Source organism: Schistocerca serialis, chromosome 3, assembly GCF_023864345.2.
Source record: "Schistocerca serialis cubense isolate TAMUIC-IGC-003099 chromosome 3, iqSchSeri2.2, whole genome shotgun sequence".
Lineage (NCBI taxonomy): Eukaryota > Metazoa > Arthropoda > Insecta > Orthoptera > Acrididae > Schistocerca > Schistocerca serialis.
The window spans coordinates 244,296,216-244,320,390 of NC_064640.1; the positions used below are offsets into that span (position 1 = coordinate 244,296,216).

General features: G+C 38.4%; 1 protein-coding gene across 2 annotated transcripts in view; it reads left to right on the forward strand.

Annotated features, from left to right (window-relative positions):
- The window catches only part of LOC126469994 (uncharacterized), a 226,227-nt gene that overhangs the window by 194,649 nt on the left and 7,403 nt on the right, over positions 1-24,175 (forward strand). For both annotated transcript variants that reach the window (XM_050097447.1, XM_050097448.1), the window contains 5 exons: positions 2,452-2,602; positions 3,069-3,234; positions 3,318-3,427; positions 4,612-5,599; positions 21,940-22,045. In XM_050097447.1, the coding sequence (XP_049953404.1) occupies positions 2,452-2,602; positions 3,069-3,234; positions 3,318-3,427; positions 4,612-5,599; positions 21,940-22,045 (1,521 nt within the window). The remainder of the gene's footprint in view (positions 1-2,451; positions 2,603-3,068; positions 3,235-3,317; positions 3,428-4,611; positions 5,600-21,939; positions 22,046-24,175) is intronic.

Genomic DNA, 24,175 nt, shown 5'->3' on the forward strand with positions numbered 1-24,175 from the left:
AACTGTGACTACCGAATGCTACGTGAAGGTTTTTTAAGATTATTTCATCCCCATTACCCAAAGTGACACTCATTTTGACAGGATGTCATTCATGCAAGACAGAGCTCAACCTCATCAAAGCAGGAGAGCATTTGATGTCCTGGAGGAGCACTTTGGGAACAGCATTCTGGCTCTGGAGTACCCAGAGGCCACTGGCATGGGCCTCGATTGGCCGCCATATTCTTGGGATCTGAACACATGTGACTAGTTTTTTGGGGACTGGAGTAAAGACAAGCAATAACCCCAAAACCATTGCTGAGCTGAAAACAGCCATTCAGGAGGTCATTGACAGCATAGATTTTCCAATACTTCAGTAGGTCATGCAAAATTTTGCTATTTGTCTGCACCACATCATCACCAATGATGGCAGACATCATACATGTCATAACCAAAATCTGAATATCTGAAGTGATGTTTACATGTTGAATAAAGTGTGTGCACACCATAGTTTGTAACTAATTTACCTGTTTCTTCATATAGTTCAATAATTGTCACATGTATCTGTTGCACATGGCAAGCATAATGAACAGTTTCTTGGGCACCACCATTGCATTGTGCCATTCCAAGGTGATTACATTAACAGCCATTCATTCATACCAAGGGAAGTGCTGGAACGAGGAGGCTCAACATACAGAAGTGAGATGTCCATCTTTATTACAAGTGACACATTGTGCCCACCTTTTTGAGCAGTTATTATGAGAAGGCTTGTGAAAACAGTCTGGGTATGACTGAACATATGATTCCTTAGCATTGGGAATAATGAAATGGCACTTTCTACTGAGACCCTGTAGTTCACTGCCCACAAATGGTATAACTGGTTGGACTGTCTTTGACATTGATAGAACTTCATTTGTGACAATATAATTTGACAATGCCTGTGAAAATGGGCATTTAAGAGAGCACACATTTCCTCAAAATTTAGCTGGGCCAGATCGGTGTGTGTGCATGTGTGTGTATGTATGGTGGGGTGGAGAGCAAGCTTGCAAAGCAACCAGTATGTTGGGGGCAGAATCCAAGGAAAAAAGAAGGATTTATCAGTAGCAGGGTCTGTTACCTCCTTCAGTGTGGCAAAACGCTGCCAGAGTCACTTCTCATACACACTCCACTCTTCAATTGTTTCATCATATGGCGGGAACAGTGGTGCATGTGTTTCTGTCTGATTTAAAAGCAATTTTGTGAAAAGAGCTTTCTGGTGCTTCCATCCTTCCAACAGCTGTCTCAGAAAATGCTGAAAAATGGCCCCCATGGACAAGCCTGACAGTGGTTGATGCTGTGCTGAGTCCAAGTTTGCACAACATAGCACCAAGCGAAATAGTGCAGTGGTTAGCACACTGGACTCGCATTCAGGAGGATGATGTTTCAAACCCGCATCCGGCCATCCTGAGTGAGGTAGCGCAGTGGTTAGCACACTGGACTCGCATTCAGGAGGACGATGTTTCATACCTGCATCCGGCCATCCTGAGTTAGGTTTTCTGCGATTTTTCTAAATTGTTTCAGGCAAATTCTGGGATGGTTCCTCATAAAGGGCGTGGCTGACTTCCTTCCTCAACCTTCCATAACCCAATGGCACTGATGATCTCACTATTTGCTCCCCTCCCTCAAATCAACCAACCAACCACAACATAGCACTAAGTTTGACCACTATCATTGGCACTTACATTGTAGCTAGCAACATAAAAATAGGGTGGTAATTCAGTTAACTCATATATTTTACAGTTTAAATTCAATAAAAGAGTTGCAAGTGTAGTACACAGTCCAAATAATTTAGCATAACAGCAAATAGTTTCTTATGTAGAGAATGGTAAGTGCACAGTACTGTGTGTAAAGACAAAGGAGACTGAGCAGCTTGAAGCAGCTGCATAAATAGGTGGTCATTGTGAAGTCTGGTGTGTCTGATGCCCACCAAAGTGGATGGTAGCCCTATGGGTTACAACAGTTTGTTAATGTACATTTTACTGCCATCAAATAGACATTTAAGTATAGCAACAGTTGTTATTTGAATGCAGCCTTGCTGTAACCTCTGTGCTAGTGTTTAACTATGGAAATGCTCTGTTTGCTGCTAATCAACTTCAGTATATGTACAAGCAGTTCATTCATTTGTATACAGTTGAAGATGCAATTTGGACATTATATGAATACTTCTCAACTATTTGCACATATTGCCCAATTGAAAATGGACATAGACGTCAAAATTAGCTGTTTCTGGAAGACTTGTAGATTTTAGTTTAATTATCACAAACAAATAAAGGAAAAATTACTTCTTAATAGTTTTAGTTAAAAAAGACTCTAAAGCATTTTGCAGATATCCAATTTATGATGCTGTAGATCCTAAGTAAACAAAACAGAATTTTTTATATGAATAATTTATTTTGAAACAATGTGATATACATATTTTTTTGTTACTCTTGTCAGGCCATACTTTGAAATGAAAGCCCAGTTCAATCAGTTATTGGAAGAGCAAAAGAAGCGTGTCAAGAGTCTAGAAAAGCAAGTAGGCCAAGCAAAAATGAATTATGCAGAGGCACTACGTAACCTGGAGCAAATCAGTGATGAAATTCATAGGGTAAGTAAATATTTCATGTAAACACATGTATACACACACATTCACAGAGGGAGACATAGAGAGCAAGAGAGAGATTCTTTCTTGAAAACCAATTATCTTGAAATCATCTGGAGATTGTTAGTAAGGCAACATATTTATAGCTTCTGCTTATAAATGTCTTTTTTATCACTCTGGAAAGCACATTATGTAAAAGAATGACTGGAATGTTGAATTTGTGCAATTTCTCTATAACACTGTATATGATATCATCTATTATAGTAATAATCACATTAAATAACAGAACTTTGTGGGAGGATTCAGAGTGTGACTTTTCGAGTGAACTTACATAGTGATATTCAGTTTCATCTTGTTCTTATAGTGCCCTTTCCCATACTTCAGTTTGTCCACATTTCTGCCAACACTTGCCCACTCTTATTGTGAATTTATAGCTTTCTTTCTGTCTGTATTTATTGATTGTTATTTACAGACTCGCAAGTATAGTGGAGATCCACTAGGAGCAAGGGGCTCTGGTGTTGGCTCAGATTCTCCAGTTCCATTACTTACCTCTCCTGAGAGACCTGGTGAAAAGATCGAAGGTCATCCAGGTGGAGTACTACCACCTGTCCTCAGTTCATCATCTGCTACTGACACAGGTCAGTTGCAAGAACACATTAATTTTGTAATATTTTTGTAAAGCATTATCAGTACTTACCATACTGTGATTTCTTTTATGCAGATGTATGGTCAGATTCCACTGGCACAGGACCTCCTGATTCTGACTCGGGTGATGAATTTCTTAAGCTACCTGACAAGTTAGGGCCAAAAGCTGCACCTATAGTATCTAAGGTAATTTTTATTTCTATTTCAGTGGCTTGCATACTGAATACATGTCCATACTTAATGCAGATTACCTAATAGTTATGTAAAGAGAAATGTTTTATGTTATTCTTTGATCAAAGCCACAACCAGTTCCTTAATCAAAAATGGTACATTCCTATTGATTACAATATTCAGAATATTTCAGAAATATAAACAAAAATCATTTATCTGTAGCATTTTAACAGCAGTGCCATTCTTTCTTACTCATTTCATATTTCAAAAAGATAAAAGCAGCAGAGGAGCCATTTGCTATTATCTGAGAGAAAATGTAATTCATTTTGAAGTAATCTAACTTCCTGAGGCTGCTGTGAATATCATTCACACTTTGTATTGAACTGTTTGCAAAGCACTTGCTCTGAATGTATTGTTGTTTTTGTTGTTGATGTTCAAATGTACTCAGCAAGATTTGATCTACCCATTAAGTTTTCATGCAGTTTTATTCAAAGTTACAAAATTGGTGCCAAGCGGTTCTAGGCGCTTCAGTCCGGAACCGCGCTGCTGCTACGGTCGCAGATTCGAATCCTGCCTTGGGCATGGATGTGTATGATGTCCTTGGGTTGGTTAGGTTTCAGTAGTTCTAAGTCTAGGGGACTGATGACCTCAGATGTTAAGTCCCATAGTGCTTAGAGCCATTTGAACCATTTGAACAAAAGTGCCTTGGGAACTTTATGCTCATTTGTTAAGCACATAATGTGCAGGTGGATGTGGACTGTGGTTGGTTGGGGTGGTGGGTCGAAGGTAGCAGGATGTAGACATATACTCTCATTTTGTTGAATGTATGACAATGAGTAGGAGAAGAATGGCACTAATGTGGCTGACATCTGAAATTTGATTTTGTTTTTTTCTTGCATTCAACAACATAAACTGTTGTTTTCAATTTATACCACACTAAAACAGTGTATGTAATATTTTTTGCTTGAAAAGAATGTGTTGTGTCAGTAGATGATAGATAAACTATTTTCTTCAAATCATTCAACTAATTAAATCCACCATCACTTTGACTTCAGCAACATGAAACGTAATTTTTAAAAAATACAAATTTATGTATTATATCTGTTTAGGTGAACCAGAGATTAGTACATCCATTAATATGAACTGTGTAAAAGCCATTTCCTCTTCTGTGAAACATGTTGCTTTTGTTTCTGTTTCAGGCAGAAAAAGATATGATACATTCCCAGATGTCAGAATATTTGGGCACTCCAAACAGAAATGTTGAACAGTCTGTAAATGGAAAACCAATGGCCGAACTAGCTATACAGTCACAAAACACCTTACAATCTACATCATTGTCTCCAAGGCACATGGTTACCAAGATCAATTCAAAGGTTTCGGAAAGTAACTCACCCAATACACAGTCAAAAAATAGAACACTCTCAGGTTTTGAAGTTTCGGAAAGTGATGAAGACAGTAACATATTAATGAGACCTCATGAGATAGAGAGTTCTTCTGAAACAACTTTACTGCCTGAGAATACTTCAGATGACCAGGTCTGGACTGAGATTAGTCTGGAACATTCACCAGAAGAAATCTCCCAGCCATTTGTCAAAATGGGATCTGCTGCAAAATCTGTGGAGAGTAACTATACTCCAGTTTTACCCATAGCAGATAATGAAAGTCAGCAACCACTCAAAAGCATTGAAGCTGTACGATTTGTCCAACAGAACCATTTTGCACCACAGGGCTCATCAAAACAAGAATCTGTAATGAAATTTTCACGTCATTCATCTCCCATCAAGAAGTGTTGGACTGAAAGTGCTGAAGCAAAATCTCCGGAACAACATCCACTCTTGGCAGGGAAGGTACCATCCCCAGCACACATAATAAAGTCAGGTGTTCCAAGTCTGTTTAGAGCAGTTTCATTGGACAAAGCTACTCAAAATTCACCTGTTAAGTCAAAATTAGATAGTAGCTTAACTCGATTTACAACACGTTCAAGTACAGTGACTGAAGGAGACATGAGTAATCTTAACCGTCGACAGAGCTTAGACACATTGCTGTGGAGTGGACCTACTACTGAAAAGGTCAAGGAACTATTGTCACATGGCATGATGATGCTGAATATCTCATCATTAACAGAAAGAAGAACAAGTGAGGCACCAAGTGAAACTGTGGAGGAAGATACAGAAACTACTGCTACAGGTAGTGTATTTATTCTAAAATATGTGCTTTGAGTCAGAATTTATATTTTACAACAGTCTTGATTAAATACTACATGAAACATGCCATTGTCTTCGCAGTACCATATAGAACATCCTTTAAGCTTCCATGCAACAGTAATATGTGAGGGTAATGTTGTAATTCAATATTAGTCGTAGTCTTGGTTTGTTTAGGTCAGTGAGGTGTGCATTCTATATCACATATTTACCATTTATTTTGTAGGATGAATCAATTTAGTAATCTTTTTTACACATTTATTACATAAATGTAATGTTAAGCTAAATACTGCTGACTTATAGGTTTATAGATGACTTTTTATTTTTGTTCAGTAATTTTTCTATGTATTGGAACAGTTACCTTGGAAAAACAACTTTGACTTGAAAATACTTTTACTGTTTGTCAGATATTTTATTTTCATTTTTAGAGTGCCAAAAAGTTTTATGGCTTTGTATATCACTCCCTTCTGTGCCTATGTTGCATTCACTACAGAGAAGTGCAGATAATGCCTTCTTTTAGTTTTGTATTGGTGATGTTCTCTATTCCTCTCTGTCTCAGAATCATTGTCAACGAAACATTTCAGTATTGAGTAAATTAACAGTGATGCTGTGGTTAACATTTTCAACTGCTTAAGCACAGACCTCCAAGCTGCAGTTGTGGGAACTAAATCTATAATTCCAATTACTTTGTTGTGCACAATCAATAAATTTTGCCACATTCAGTAGCTTCGCTAAAGCATTATCCCATAGGACATCAACTGATCTTTTTGTGTTGAATGTTGGTAGTCTTACACCAAAAATACCTAAACTTAAATATGCTGATAAGTTTAATGTTTAGTTATTTAAGTTTTCATCAGTAGGTATGCCCAAGACCTGAGAACTTTCTATCTCAATTATTATTTCTTGTTGGTCTACTGTGTTAATCATTGTGTGGTGTTTTTCACATTACAAAATTGTATGATGTGTACTTTCTCTAAGTGTAAAGGTGGTCACTGGAGCAAAATTAGTTAGTCACTTTAAAAAAATAATCCATTCATCATTGACAAAACATGAGTAATTCTATCTCCCGATTCACAAAAAATTACAAATTGTTAACATCAAGGAAGAACAGTAATGTATCGTTGATTGTACCCAGTTCAGTGGCCATTCCAATTTCATTTTGTGCAGATGATTTGTGTCCCTCTATGAATTACAAGGCATAGGTGAAAAGTTTTGGCACTGAAAGAATGTGTTTCATTGCTCAAAAATGCTATTATTTTTTATGTACTCCCCATTGAGGTCTATGTGGCTGCTCAAATGCTTTTGCAGTGACTTTATTCTACTCATTAAGAGTAATTCTGTGAGGTCTGAAATATACCCATCTATGCTTACCATAGCTTCCTTATTGGGTGCAGATTGTTTTCAAACCACAGATATAATTACAGAAACAGGTGAAGTCAGAGGATAGCATTTCTGGTGAGGATCGTACAGACATCTCATCATTTGACCATCACACAGACTCCCATATGTAAGACACAAAAATAGATGTCCCTCATGTTAAGAAGCAACTGAAAGAGTTGAAACAAATAAGTCAGCAAGTCCAGATGGAATCCCATTTTGGTTCTACAGAGAATACTTTTCAGCATTGGTCCCTAACTAAGCTTGCATTAATTGTGAATCTCTCGTCTGGTGCAAAGTCCTGAGGCACCAGAAAAAGCGCAGATGACTCTTCCATATGAGAAGAGTAAAAGGAGAAACTCACAAAATTAGAGGCTGATATTCTTAATGTTAGTTTGCTGCAGAATTTTTGAATTTATTCTAAGTCTGAAAATAATAAATTTCCTTGAGTCTTCACTTTTGAAATTTTGTTGACAAGGAACCAGAAACTGTATTAAATTCCTTAAAATGTTTATTAATGGTTCTTTCAGCAGTTACAGTATTTATGCCAGGCAACTAGTTTCAAATCTTACAGTTTCATTTTCAAGTCTGGCCTGCTGAGTCTGCACTGACAGTGTTTGATCTTAATAATAAACGTCAAAGTGGCAACACATGCTTCATAAATGTTTGCAGAATGAATGCCAGAATCCACACATGCCTCTTACCAGGTCAAAATCAAACTGTACTTGACTCAGTAAGAGGCATGTTTGGATTGTGACAATCATTCATCAAACATTTATCAAGCATGTGGTGCCACTTTGATTTTTATTATTAAGATCAGGCACTGTCAGTGCAGCTTCAGTAGACCAGGCTTGAAAATGAACCTGTAAGGTTCAAAAATAGTTGCCCAATATAGATACTACAACTGTTGACAGAATTGTTAATAAATGCCGTAAGAACTTGAGACAGTGAAGCTTCTGTACACAAATCAGCACAGATTGAAAAAGCATTGCTCACACAAAACTCAGCTTTCTCTTTTCTCTCAATATATCTTGTAAACCAGGGAGTAAGGCCAACAATCAGATTCCATGTTCCTAGATTTCTAGAAAGCATTGACATAGTGCTCCATTGTAGACTGTTTAGGAAGGTCTGAGCATATGGAATAGGTTCTCAGATATGCGAGTGGCTGGGCAAGATCTTAAGTAATAGAATCCAGTGTGTGATCCTGGATGGCAGGTGTTCAACAGATACAAGGGTATATGAAATTCCAAAATGATGGAGGATAGGACCAGTTAATTAGGTGTTAAATATTTTCTTTTTTTTTTCAATATCCATCACAGCTGTGATAATAGTAATTTCCTTTGTGGCAACTAGATTCAGATTTCAGACCATCACATCGATTTTCAAACCATAGCCTTAAACGTAAGTGTAATCATACAGTCCACCAATATACATATCAGTAACCAAATGTTCATATTCATTGTTAGAAATCATTATATTAATACAAAATGTTAACTTCATTTGAGTATAAAATATGGTTTCCTTCCAATGGAGCACAGTAAAATTTACCACACCATTTTCTCTGTGCTTATGATGGCAGCTATATCATATACTTTTATCCATTACTATATTGTGTAATTTTTGAGGTTTTTATCTGTAGTTGCAGCTTTCAGGCATCCTTCATGTGTATCATCTTCACAAGAAGCAGGGCCACATTTGAATTCAGTTGCCCAAGTGTGAAGTGATGACATTGCAGGAGAAGAACCCTTACAAACTTCACAACCTTTGAATGGCTTTTAAATTAACAATAAAGTCTCCAAAACAGAGAATTTTATAACAGCATGGTATTCAATTTTCTCCAGTGGAAATAAACACCACAATATGACTACTTTATGGTGCTATATGGATCAAATTATTGTCCATACAAAATACGCACTTGATTTGTGGGATTTTACAACGTGTAGAAACATACAAAATGTAGTTGTCGATCACACAACTGTTGTACCAGACCAAGAGTTTTTCACCTTACCTTTATGCTTCAACTGCCCAATGTAGTTTCTTACATTGCATTTCAGAAGCAAGAAATAAACCAGAAGTAAAGAATAAACTGGAGGGGGAGGGAATGTGTATTCCATAAAACAATAACATCTTAAGTAGAATGCTGTGAGTGACACAGTCAAATGTCTAGAATAATTTGCTGAATATGTGAGCTGGTGATACATTATCATTTAAAATGTTTGTTTGAACTTAATGAAAATTTAAACAGCTACCTCACTTGAATCTCCCTTTTGAAATCCAAAGCTGGATTAGATAAGAATCCCATTGATGCATAGCTAATGCACCATTATTGACTAAGTTGGTCTATGACTACACTCAAACATGCATTGAAAGTAAATGTTTTTCAGATCAAAGCAGTGCACTGTAATCCCCCCTGTCATTTATCTGACGTGGATAAAACAGTGCCATCATACTCACATATTCACTTCCAAGTGCCGAAGAAACACTGTTTCTATGCAGTGTAGTGTTGCTTAGTCATTCATTATGGAAGTCATGTTGTTACAATGATAAATTAACAGACTTATGTTAGGTGTGGTGGTCACAAGTCTGAGATAACTTGATGTCTATCAGGCTGATCTGTTACTGTCTTCCTTTTCTAATTATGCATTTTAGTACCATTGGCTATCTCACATAACATTCCCAGATGTATTTATAAACATAAGATTCTGATTTTCATTGTAATGTTGTTGTTGTTGTTGTTGTCATTGTTTAAGTCAAAGACAGGCTCCAGTGGAGCAAATATATTGTTGTCATCATTGCTTAAGTCAAAGACAGGCTCCAGTGGAGCAAATATAGTCACACAAAATAAGAATATTATCACTGAGGCCATTGTCACGCGAGTGCCAGATGGAAAAGGGACTAACAGAGAAGTCAATGTTCATAGCAAATAATTCAACACCAGTGAAACACTGTCAAGATATAGTGGTATAAAATCATATACACAGTCCATGAGAGCTCGTGGTCTAGTGACTAGCATTGCTGCCTCTAGATCAAGGGGTCCTGGGTTTGATTCCTGGCCATGTTGGGGATTTTTTCTTCTCGGGGATTGGGTGTTTGTGTTGTCCTCATCATTTCATCGTCCTCATAAACATCATCATCATCACTCGTGACAGTGTCTAGATTGGACTGAGTAAAAAAGTGGACTGTGTAAAAATTGGGAATTTGTACGGGTGCTGAAGACTGCACAGTTGAGCGCCCCACAAACCAAACAGTCCGTGAGCAGTGATGAAATGAGAAGTTGACAGGAAAATATGAGGGCGGTTGCACTCAACACAGCACTGATATGATTAGGCAGTGCAGTCTCCTTCATTTCAGCACTGTTACCAGAGCTGTTGCCTGCCAAAGCTATCACTGACAGAGCAGCAGAAGCTGGAGTTAGTTTGGTAGTGCCTTTGATGTAGAGGCTTGGTGGGTAGATTTGATGGATGGCAATGTCCAGAATGAAACTTAGACCAGTGATCAATAATTATCCTACTGTAAGGAATTTGCTTTTTGACAGATAGCTCTATGTCTGAGAATGCAGCCTACTGGTTCAATACTGCAGCTGGGCGTGCTGGGGGCATCAGTAGAGGATGACACAGAGGGGCAGGTCCAATCTCCATCAACACCTAGATCTGCCCCCTTGAGGCCTTGAATTTGGATAGCTCTGATGCAAGGGGCTGTTCTTGCGGAGCATTTATCCATTTTATTGAGGTTTTGTGTGTACTGTGGAGGTGGCAGTTGTGGCCTATATACTGCACGGACTGCTTATGGTCATGATGAAGCAGCAAGGATGGGGCTGAGATGCCTTCCATTTGCCACAACTATAACTGATCTTTATGGCACATAAGGTGTTATACTTGAGCGCCACAGAGAAGATCTGCCATTCTCTGTGACCTATTCAGTAGAATATCCTGTCTCTCCAATCATGAACAGAACAATGTGGCTTGTGTACGTTGTCCAGTTTGCCAACACATTTGTAATGATCTTTTATAATTCAGATGATGGTGAATGCATTGTCACTTTACAGCAAAAAGGGTTATCAGCTTGAGAAATTTCTCACAGAAATGACATACACACCAGTGATATAAATTGAACATTAAGCAACTATGTGAGGCACAGTACATTGAAAATCTGCCTTATAGTGGTCAACAACACCAGCTGATGACTACTTTCTACAAATTATAGCTTCTAAGTTTCCCAAGGAGAACACTTTTAGAGGCAACTGTAGGACTGTGTTGACCTAAACAGTACACAATCATCTCCAAACGATCGATTTGGCCTCTTAGGCAGTCATTATGAAAATAAAAAAAATAAAAAAATACAAACCCCCAGTGTAAAGAAGTTGGCCAGAAAACATGTATTAATGGTGACTGGGTAACATCAAAAGTGGAGGTTTTGTCTGACACCTGATGGTCCTTGTAGAAGAGTGTGGTGGCAACCATGTACCAATGCAAGTCTGAGGCATGTAGTTGCACATGTTAATCAGGGAGGCAAGTCAGTCATGCTTTGGGGCAGTACCATATACAGGTGTTGCATGCCTCACATCAATATTGAGGGTAATTTGAGACTATGCCTTTTTGAGACAGGATCCTTCGACTGTTGTGCAGCTTTACATTCAGTATACTAGCGCTAAGTTAATCTTTCAAGACAGTACTGCATGAGTGCACCACACCCACCTTTTCAACACCTTACTACAATAGGCAGGAATAAACCAAATGGGATGGCATGCAAAGCCTGTTGGCATTAACCCAATTGAGCATGCTTGGAACCAGTTGAAACTTGCAGTGTATTGTCCTAGGAAACCTCCCCAGATACTGGAAGATAAGAAGAGGGCTATTGTTGAAGATGGAACAAGCTTAACCACAGTGTCTCCACCACCTTGTGGACACCAGGCCACAGAGGATCCAAGCATGTTAGAATAAGTGGGGTGGAACAATGTGGTATTGAATGTTATCCAGCAGCAGATTTTTATTTCACAGATGTGCCAACGCATGCATTTTTGAACATATTGTCTTCAGTTTGGCTACTGTTTTGTTTTTATTTTACTGTGAAACTGTTTTTTTTTTCATAGGGCTTATTTCTTTATTCCCTTCTCCCTTTAAATCTAAGCACGCACATGTTGACATACATGCAGTTGGTAAAAAACTTTTTTTGAACTGGATAATTCATTTCACTTAGGCGTGACACAGGTCTCTGATGTTAGAGGAAGACTGTTTGCTGTTGAGTTGGCTTGACCCCATATTTGTGTTGAGTGAGGCTGAAATGGTTCACTGTCGGTTTAGTAGAAGTGTAGTTATTTAAAGTACAATTAAAATCATTCTGATATAAGATGCTGAATAATGTCTATAGATTCTTTATGTGGTATTTCTGAGTTAATTCTTTTACCGTAATGTTACCCAGATAGTTCATGATCATAACAATTTTTGTGTTCTACGTATTGCTAGAAAATTCCATGAACACTGGTAATTGTAATTCTAAAGGGCGGGAAGTTGTAGTGCTACAATATGAAAGTTATATTGATCACCATTATTATTCTTCATTCTTCATCAAGAGCAAGTTTCAAGCATGCATCAAATAAGTCACCATTAAAAAGTATTTCCACATTACTTTGTGAGAACTTGGCATGGCACATGTGCTGACTTCTGGTTGTGTATTAACTATATTTAACATCACCACAAATTTGTAATGGCTTACTAAATTTATTAATAATAGATGATGAAGTAGCGCATTGGCCAAAAGGAAAGGATGAAATGGCTTGTTGTGAGTTTCAATGGTCTAGATGTTTCTGAAGTCATCTTGGAGAACAGATTAGATCAGGCCTGCAGATTATTTTAGAGAGATATGTGCTTCAAAATTAGAACTAAAATATTTGAGGCTGTAAATCTGCCACAAACAATAACATTCACTCATGACAGACCTTTTTGTACATAGATAGGACTGTAATTTGTCCTTTCAATGAAACCGATTGCTATGAGAATGAGTGCTGGACTAATCCAGCTGCAAGCTGCAATAAAAGACATCAGATGCACTGATATTTTTATGAGCTAACATCACAAAGATGTTCGGGCTCACATGCGGTTCCTTGTCGTCGAAATGTCTTGGTTCAAACTCGTCTAGGGGTTGAACCACACATATTGCATTACACACCCTAAATTAGACATGTGTGACCCTTTGGTTAGATTGCCTAGCTGATGGCAAGTTTGCAAAATTTTATGAAACATAAAACATTGTATTGAAGCAGGCAAAAAGGAATACAAACGTCTCAAAAATGAGATCAACAGGAAGTGCAAAATGGCTAAGCAGGGATGGCTAGAGGATAAATGTAAGGATGCAGAGGCTTATCTCAGTAGGGGTAAGATAGATACTGCCTACAGGAAAATTAAAAAGACCTTTGGAGAAAAGAGAACCACTTGTATGAATATCAAGAGCTCAGATGGAAACCCAGTTCTAAGCAAAGAAGGGAAAGCAGAAAGGTGGAAGGAGTATATAGAGGGGTCTATACAAGGGCGATGTACTTGAGGACAATATTATGGAAATGGAAGAGGCTGTAGATGAAGATGAAATGGGAGATATGATACTGCGTGAAGAGTTTGACAGAGCACTGAAAGACCTAAGTCGAAACAAGGCCCCTGGAGTAGACAACATTCCATTAGAACTACTGACGGCCTTGGGAGACCCATTCCTGACAAACCTCTACCATCTGCTGAGCAAGATGTATGAGACAGGCGAAATACCCTCAGACTTCAAGAAGAATGTAATAATTCCAATCCCAAAGAAAGCAGGTGTTGACAGATGTGAAAATTACCGAACTATCAGTTTAATAAGTCAGGGCTGCAAAATACTAACCCGAATTCTTTACAAACGAATGGAAAAACTAGTAGAAGCCAACCTTGGGGAAGATCAGTTTGGATTCTGTAGAAATATTGGGACACATGAGGCAATACTGACCCTACGGCTTATCTTAGAAGCTAGATTAAGGAAAGGCAAACCTACGTTTCTAGCATTTGTAGACTTAGAGAAAGCTTTTGACAATGTTGACTGGAATACTCTCTTTCATGAAGGTGGCAGGGGTAAAATATAGGGAGCGAAAGGCTATTTACAATTTGTATAGAAACCAAATGGCAGTTATAAGAGTTGAGGGGCATGAAAGGGAAGCAGTGGTTGGGAAGGGAGTGAGACAGGGTTGTAGCCTCTCCCCGATGTTATTCAATCTGTATATTGAGCAAGCAGTGAAGGAAACAAAAGAAAAATTCTGAGTAGGTATTAAAATCAATGGAGAAGAAATAAAAAACTTTGAGGTTCGCCGATGACATTGTAATTCTGTCAGAGACAGCAAAGGACTTGGAAGACCAGTTGAATGGAATGAATAGTGTCTTAAAGGGAGGATATAAGACGAACATCAACAAAAGCAAAATGAGGATAATGGAATGTAGTCGAATTAAGTCAGGTGATGTTCAAAGTATTAGATTAGGAAATGAGACACTTAAAGTAGTAAAGGAGTTTTGCTATTTGGGGAGCAAAATAACTGATGATGGTCGAAGTAGAGAGGATATAAAATGTAGACCGGCAATGGGAAGGAAAGCGTTTCTGAAGAAGAGAAATTTGTTAACATCGAGTATAGATTTAAGTGTCAGGAAGTTGTTTCTGAAAGTATTTGTATGAAGTGTAGCCATGTATGGAAGTGAAACGTGGACGATAAATAGTTTAGACAAGAAGAGAATAGAAGCTTTCAAAATGTGGTGCTACAGAAGAATGCTGAAGATTAGATGGGTAGATCACATAACTAATGAGGAGGTGTTGAATAGGATTGGGGAGAGGAGATGTTTGTGGAACAGCTTGACTAGAAGAAGGGATTGGTTGGTAGGACATGTTCTGAGGCATCAAGGGATCACCAATTTAGTATTGGAGGGCAGTGTGGAGGGTAAAAATCGTAGAGGGAGACCAAGAGATGAATACACCAAGCAGATTCAGAAGGATGTAGGTTGCAGTAGGTGCTGGGAGATGAAGAAGCTTGCACAGGATAGAGTAGCATGGAGAATTGCATCAAACCAGTCTCAGGACTGAAGACCACAACAACAACAAAACATTATTATGGCAACGGCATTGCCGCAGTGGGTACATCGGTTCCTGTGAGATCACCGAAGTTAAGCGCTGTCGGGTGTGGTCGGCACTTGCCATTTTGCCATTTTTTGGGGTGCACTCAGCCGCATGATGCCAATTGAGGAGCTACTCGACCGAATAGTAGTGGCTTCGGTCAACAATACCATCATAATGGCCAGGAGAGCGGTGTGCTGACCCCATGCCCCTCCTATCCGCATCCTCCACTGAGGATGACACGGCTGTCAGATGGTCTCGGTAGGCCACTCATGGCCTGAAGATGGAGTGCCTCTTCAAGGCATTATTATAACATATAACAACAGTAATAATAATATCGGGAGCTAAATTAACGACCCATAAATCACATAGGCCACACAGTTGCAATCTGGTTATAATAATGTTTATTCAGAAAGCAAACTAATAGTGGAAGTGGTCGTATTTAGAATTACTATTACACTGAAGTGCATATCCATTTGACATGGTTCAATCATTCACAATTGCATTGTGAATTACAAGTGCAATACTCCACCTTGTTAACTAATTGAAAAAATAGAGTTCATATCAGGCGCACAGATGCTCACCGTTCAGAGACTAAGTCATGCAGTACCACACAATGTAAAATTTTCGAAGTTGTTTCACTTCCTAGCTACCTAAAGACCGACCATCTGCTTTCGCATTTCCACCTGCACTGTCCTCTGCCCGCCCCCGGCTGAATTTCCCATGCGCCAAACATCCTCGCTCAACAGACTAGTGCAGTTCCCTTTCCTGAAGCCATCCATCTGATTGGCTACAGCTTATTCTACGTTATTTTTCATTTTAACATATTTAAATAATCAAAGCTTGACCACTTTCATGTTCTAAATGAAGTAACAATAATGTCCATTACATAATAAATGTTAAATTCTTTTACATAAAACCAATATAATTTCCTTCTTAACTTTGAATGTCATGGAAGTAGCTTTGCACCAATGTGCTTTCTGACAAATAAATAATGAACAGAAGTAACTTTTATGCACTAAACTTTACAACAAATAGTCTATTACCTAATGATTCAATACGGTGTCATGCTGTCATCATTCAATGTGTTTTGTGTGGAGGAAATGATGATCTGCTGCTTAACTGAAAATGCAGATAATCGAAATTTCTTATATCTTTTAAATAAATAAAGTTACAGAGTTGATATTTACAACATTTGTCATTTTAATGATGCGCTTCTATATGAAATGTTAATCATTAAGATCGACCAAAGCATTCAGATTTTAGTGTTCAGGTCTTTGTTACAAAACTTGTTAATATCAATTTAACAGAAAATCCTAAACTATTATAGATACAATCAATGTTCAAATTTTATTGGGATCACAATGAAAATATATGAAGGATGGTAGATCAAAATTACTGTGGCATCATTCCCTGAATTACTACAGAATTAAATAGTTTTCCTAAATGTTTCCCTTTATGGCCAATCTTAGGTCAACCATATTTAACACTGGTATGTCTCCCTGGCCACAAACAGCTTCTACGGGGTTTTCCTATGACATAGGTTCTCGTCTGTCTCACTCGCACTCTACAGTTCTTAGGCCTCATTCAGCACAATAGATGCCTGTGAATTTCCCCATCTCGTGGTGAATCTGTGCTCTTTGTGGCACACAGTCCTAGATAGCAGGGTTTGTTTCACAATTCCTGAAGGCTGACTCTTTCGGCCACATACTTAAGTGAGAGCAAAATGCTCGTTAACTCACATGTTGGATGCGTTTGTATCAAACAGCAACCGTACTTCAGTATCCTACATTGTCAAGGAGAACATCAGTTTAGTGAGAGTGGATGATGTTTAGTAATGCACCACTAGAATTGTGTTTGCTTATGATATTTGGTATGACAAAAGTGGGCCAGTGTACCGTAGATGACTTTTAGGCACTACAGCAGTGTGATTAAGTTTTCTCCATAGAAAACAGATTTCACATTGTTAAAGAAAATTATTGCAGTTGTGCATCTTGAATCAGTTCTTACCAAATTCCTAGTTACTTTACGCTTGTTTAAACTATCATCTGATTCAGGCATGCATGAGATTGTTACTGTTTTGAATGATGTGAAGAGGTTAGGCTCCATGTCAACCTACAGGGATTGGATGAAAAGATTGAAATACCATGAGAAATGCATGCTGGAATATAAGTGCAGATCCTAACCAGGCCTGCAGGTTGCATTGTTGTATCTGACTATAAACTGCACCTTTGCAATGTCCTCAATATTGCAAGTGGTGGTCATCATCAGAACAGTGTTCTGTGTAGTTATGAGTGCATTACATCGGGGCTAAGTGAATTCAAATATGGCTAATTGTTGGTGCTCTTATAGTGGATGCTTCCATAACCAAGGGAATCAAAGTGTTTAGTGTTTCAGGTGGCACCATATCAAAAATTTATACCGCATATGAGGAAGGCAGCTATTCACAGCGTAGACAAAAATGTTTGTTGAGTGATTGTGATGGACAGTCAATGAAGAGCATTGCAATGAAAAATAAGAGGATGACAGCTGTAAAGGTTGCTGCAGAACTGAATGTCATACTTGTGAACCCTGTCAGTACCAAAACAACATGAAGAGAGCTCCATAAGCAGGGAATTGCAGGATGAGATGGAATTCCAGAACCACTCATCACTGATGCAAAGACTAAAACAGGAAAATGTGGTGCTGAAGCTGCAAAACCTAGGCCAGGAAGCAATGGAAGAATGTCATTTGATCGCAATAGGTTTTTTCACACTGTTTCCAACTTCTGACTGAATTTCCATTCCAAGAGTGAAACATTTCAGGGGTTCGGTGATGGGTTGGGGAGCCATATCTTGGTATTCCACAGGGCCCATGGTTCCTCAGCAACACCGCATTGCTCTCAAGGATTATGTCACCTTTTTGGCTGATCAGGTTTATCCCAAGGTACAATGTTTGCTTCCAAATACTGATGCTATGTTCCATGCATCTCGCATCGTTCAGGATTGGTTTTGTGAGCATGGGGATGTATCTTTGCATCTCCCCTGGCCACAGCAGTCACCATGTCACAATATTATTGAGACTTCGTGGCCTACTTTTGAAGAGAAGGATGCATGATCACTATCAACCTCCATCATCATTATCTGAACTTGCCACTATTTTACAGGAAGAATGGTATAAGATTCCATTGAAAACCATACAGGACCCGTATTTATCAATTTTGAAATGACCAGAAGCTGTTTAACCATACAGGACCTGTATTTATCAATTTTGAAATGACCAGAAGCTGTTTTGAATGCCAACGGTTTTCCTACACAGTATTAGGCATGGTAATGTGTTGTGTTTTTGGTGTACCACTGTTTTATCCATCCCTGTAGGCGAGCCGTTACTTGAAGAACTCAAACTGCATGATGATTGCTTATTAATAGGCCTGTACTGTTCATGAACTTTTCCCACTTCACGTTCAGTAGACATTTTTCTCTGAGGTAATAGTGGCATTTTGTGGATTGTTGCTATAATTAAGAATTCTTTTAAAGAGGGGTTAAAATTTGGGCTTGAACCTCAGAATCTAGGGGCAGGAAAACCATAGTGTTGGAATATGATTGGTGACAATCTACTCATCCGAAATGACAACTCCAACTTAAAATGCTTGGACTGGCTACTAAATGTGAAAATGATGCCATTTATAAATTTTTGAATTAGAAAACAACAAGTAAGTATGCTTAAGCTCAAAATTTGAGATTTCACTTGCATGAAAATGTGGACTTTATCGATACTGATATGAGCTCAAACCATCTGTTTCAGGATGAGGCTCTGGGCTTATAGAAGTGCTGGGTTTTGGTTCATAGTTTTCTGTCACTGTTTTTTGCTGTTATAGTTGTTGATTTTGCTGTTGTAGAAAGTATTATTTGTCGTTGCAGTTGACATTTCTCTCAACATTTTAGGAATTCCTGCATCTGTGCTGTGTTTTGATTTGTCGATAGCATAAACAAATGTGTTAAAGTTTGTACACAGTTGCACCTTAGAGTTGTGCCAAGCTCTACTCTATAGTTTAAGCTGAACACAGGCCCCAAGGGAGGAATAGAGTCAAACAAAATAATAACATGATTACTATGTTGTCATATTCATCGTCATCATCATCATCATCATCAGGTACAAGGTCTTGTTAAAGAGGCACTTGGAAAAGTCAATGGCCATAGCAAATAATAATCCAACATCAGTGAAGTAGTATCAAACTGGGGAACAGTCCAATCCCATACAGAGTTCACAAGCAATATCAAGTGGAAAATAAAAAGGATGGTATAATGGCATTCACAATAATCACAACATTTTTGTGGTTAGACTGTGCAGTTGCCTTAATTTTGATGTTGTAGCTACACGGTTTGCCCATTAAAGCTGTTGTTGGTGGTGCTGGCAGCTGAGGCCAGAGTTACGTGTCAGTAGCATCCTCAATGCAGAAGCTTGGTGTGCCATATCCACTCACTGTATAGCCATAATATCTTGAGTGCGGCTCCAAGTAAGTCTATGGTCTGTAGGGTAGATTTACAGAACAAATATGATGAATTTTGATTTTACAGTGTAGAATCAATTTCCACTTTTTTCAGTGAGAAGTGAGTTAAACAACTCCTATGAGTAATAGATAAAAAAATCCTTTGATAGCAACATTGATAGGACATAAAACAATCCAGCAAGAATGATCCATTTTCACTGTATGCAATCTGAGCACCGTATCTGTTAGAGCTGATATAACAATTGCAAATCTGTTGTTCTAAAAAACTACATCTAGAACAAGATGAGAGAAATTTTGCACTTTTACATTTCTGAAAGAAGTTCCACTCATTACTCAAGCAGTTAACTAATGTGTTTAAATGTAATACAGTCTTTTTAGGTCAGCTTCACAAGTCACAAGTGTATTCCCTCATGACATTCCTCCATCAGTGCACTCCCCTATCTGAAACCATTCAGTATCTTCTGCTCCTCCATGTGCCTTTCCACTCTGTGCACCCTTAGCCACTACTCTCTTCACCATTCACAGAATAATGAGTGTGTATGTAAGAGTTATCCCTGCCTCAAAGAAAACAAAAGTTTTGTATTTCAGCAGAGATTGCCTTCTTTATGGGTGTGTCCAAATGTCATTTTGTTGTCTGTAATATGAACATATGTACATCCTTTCAGTCTTTAACTTCCATCAGAATTTTCTGGCATTTGGCTCTATTTGGAGCAGTGACAAGTCCAAAACACTATAAGTGTGCCTTTCAGTGATGACTTGTTGTTCCTAGACTGAATTTTATCTGTTTCTAACTTCATACTAATGATACAGCATTTCTTTAAATTCTACAGAATACTTTTGATTCTTTTAGTGAGTTTCATGTCAGTAACAAGTCTTCAATACATGGTTCATCTTTTCCCTTTTATTAAAATCACATATCCCATCAAATATTGTACATCTGTTACTCATGCTTGACAGAGAGTTGAGGAAATGCCTTGGTGCCAGTGATGGTCAAGTGTTGGTTAGGAGGAGGCCCCTTGGTGCCAGTGATGGCCAAGTGTTGGTTAGGAGGAGGTCCCTTGGTGCCAGTGATGGCCAAGTGTTGGTTAGGAGGAGGCCCCTTGGTGCCAGTGATGGCCAAGTGTTGGTTAGGAGTAGGTCCCTTGGTGCCAGTGATGGCCAAGTGTTGGTTAGGAGGAGGTCCCTTGGTGCAAGTGATGGCCAAGTGTTGGTTAGGAGGAGGCCCCTTGGTGCCAGTGATGGCCAAGTGTTGGTTAGGAGGAGGCCCCTTGATGCCAGTGATGGCCAAGTGTTGGTTAGGAGGAGGCCCCTTGGTGCCAGTGATGGCCAAGTGTTGGTTAGGAGGAGGCCCCTTGGTGCCAGTGATGGCCAAGTGTTGGTTAGGAGGAGGCCCCTTGGTGCCAGTGATGGCCAAGTGTTGGTTAGGAGGAGGTCCCTTGGTGCCAGTGATGGCCAAGTGTTGGTTAGGAGGAGGTCCCTTGGTGCCAGTGATGGCCAAGTGTTGGTTAGGAGGAGGTCCCTTGGTGCCAGTGATGGCCAAGTGTTGGTTAGGAGGAGGCCAGTTGAGGGTCTGCAACCAACCTGTTTGTGTGCTAGACTTGTTAGACCTACACCTGAAGTTATGGTTGGGGTGTGATTTTTTTGATGAGTTAAAAAACTACTTGTATGTTGAGTTTTTTCATTTAGGTATCAACACTGCCAAAAAACGTATTGGTACCAGAAAAACTCATGGATTTAGTTCCTCATTTTAGCTTTTACTGACTTTCATGTATTGGTTATGTTTTTTCTCTCTGTAGATGGTGCAGCTTCAGTAAAATGCATTCCACTCAGCCTGCATGAGCTAAGGCTCGAAGTCAGAACAGTTTCTTGAAGTTTGTTGCATTCTGTTAGCAAAGGATATCCCAAATCTACCAGTTACTGGGAAACAGTTGAAGATCTTAATTTTACCATATTCATTTTGTCTTGATGAAGCATAAATGTGCTATTGTGAATCATGCCAACTGACATAAAATTATTCACTGTTGAACAACCCTCTCCTAAATGGTAAATATGCAGTTATGTAAACCAACTTGTAACATGTACAAAGAAATAATACAAGGCCCAAGGCCATATCTAATTTTGTTTTTACACTGGTTCTTCTAGCAAATGCACAGCCAGTTCATTCCCACACAGTGTGTCATATTGATAGAATTAAGACATTAATTATATCCCTTAGGCTGGAATTCAGACTTCACAGTTGTACACAAATTGTGCGTTACCCACTGGTGCATTTCTCGTCATTCAATGTTAAGAATGAAATTTATTTCTCATGCATAACTGTACTAATTTTACATTTACACCTTTTTCAGATGTGTCTACCACAACAACAAAGAAAGTTCCATCGCCACTTGAAAAATCACTTAATTACCTTACTGCAGAGGATGAGTCTACATCAGACAGTGAAAGCCTTGCAAGGTATAGTACTTCTGTGTTAAGTCGTACTTCTGCATTTTACACGTGGACACACAGTATAAGTGAATGATAGTTGTAGTCTGCATGCAGAATGACAATTTCTGTAAATATAGGGAAAAATTCATTGAAATGAACAGATGTGGAAATACTATTTCCAAATAATTATGCATAATTTCTTAACTTTTTTCTATTTTCCCATTGTATGACTGTAACATAGACAGATCTTTGAATTACTCTAGTCACTGCCAGTCATCACCTCCTACACAATTAAAGAAATAGCTATTCAAAAACACTGATACAATACAAGAAAATAGTTGTAGGAGATTTACATAATTTTTCACTTTCTTCCTATCCCACAGTTAAAATTGCTTGTATTTGTAGGTGCTATTATTAGAGAAGAATATGAAGTATCCCACGTAGAATCTATAATGTCTACTTTGTAGCCTGAAATAAAGACACAAAATTTCTGTATGACAAACTTATAAGAAATGAATTTCAGAAAATAGGAAAACATGTACTGAAATTTTTAAATTAAGAAATGAAAATTTACAAAAGGAAAAATTTGGCAACAAAAATCAGCTATACTCATTCAAGCATAAAAACCCAAACTACTCAGGAAACAGAATGTGATGATCAATACTATCATCAGTAGCTTCCTAACTGAAGGAATGCTTTGAAAATGTAGCAGTAAATTTTGAATATATCTTGGTTAAGGCAACAAAAGAATGATTTTGATAACATCTGAGAAAAACCAGGCCTTCCTTCACAATGAACTAGAAGGCAGTATCATTGAAATTATGGCAGAGAAAGCTGCATGGTCAAGGGGCTACTGGGAAACACATTTCAAAATTAAGTTCACAAGTGAAATGATATACTCACTAACACTTCAGAACAGATTGCTTAATTCTACCAGTTCAAAATTCTATGCCTTATTTTTCTACAGTGACTCATAAAAATGGTCAAAATTGTGATGTTACCATTCCTAAAATGTATACATATCTCAGCTCAAAATACCAACTTTTTTTAACAATAAAATGCACTCCACTGTCATGGCTATCTATTTTAAGTGCTGTTGCTTCACTTGACACAAGAAGATAAAGACTCCCAAAACAAGTTGGAAAATAAGTATTCGTTGATACATCTGTTAAACTTTGTGAAAGAACTTACTTCCCTTAGAGTAGAGTAGTAAAAGCACTTGTGGCTTGTTGTTGTTGTGGTCTTCAGTCTGAAGTCTGGTGTGATGTGGTTCTCCATGCTACTCTATCCTGTGCAAGCCTCTTCATCTCTGAGTTACTGTATTCATCTCTTGGTCTCCCTCTATGAGTTTTACCCCCCACACTTTCCTCTAGTGATAAATTGGTGATCCCTTGACATCTCTGAATGTGTCCTACTGACCAATACCTTCTTATATTCAGGTTGTGCCACAAATTTCTTTTCTCCCCAGTTCTATTCAGTACCTCCTCATTAGTTATGTGATCTGCCGATCAAATCTTCAGCATTGTTGTGTAGCACCACATTTCAAAAGCCTCTGTTCTCTTCTTGCCTAAACTGTTAATCATCCATGTGTCACTTCCATAGGGCAAAATTCCATACAAATACTTTCAGAAAAGACTTCCTGACACTTAAATCTATGCTTGATGCTAACAGATTTCTCTTGTTTAGGAAAGCTTTTCTTGCCATTGCCAGTCTACATTTTATATCCCCTCTACTTTGGCCATCATCAGTTATTTTTCTGCCCAAATAGCAAAACTCATCTACTACTTTCAGTGTCTCTCAGTGTCTCATTTCCTAATCTAATTCCCTCAGCATTACAGGATTTAATTCAACTACATTTCATTATCCTCATTTTGCTATTGTTGATGTTCATCTTGTATCCTCCTTTCAAGACACTGTCAACTCCATTCAAATGCTCTTCCAAGTCCTTTTCTGTCTCTGACAGAATTACAATGTCATAGGCAAACTTCAGAGTTTTTATTTCTTCTCTCTCAACTTTAATTCCTACTCCAAATTTTTCTTTGGCTTCCTTTACTGCTTTCTCAGTGGATAGATTAAATAACATTGGGGATAGGCTACAACCCTGCCTCACTCCCTTCTCAACCACTGCTTTCCTTTCATGCCCTTTGACTCTTATAG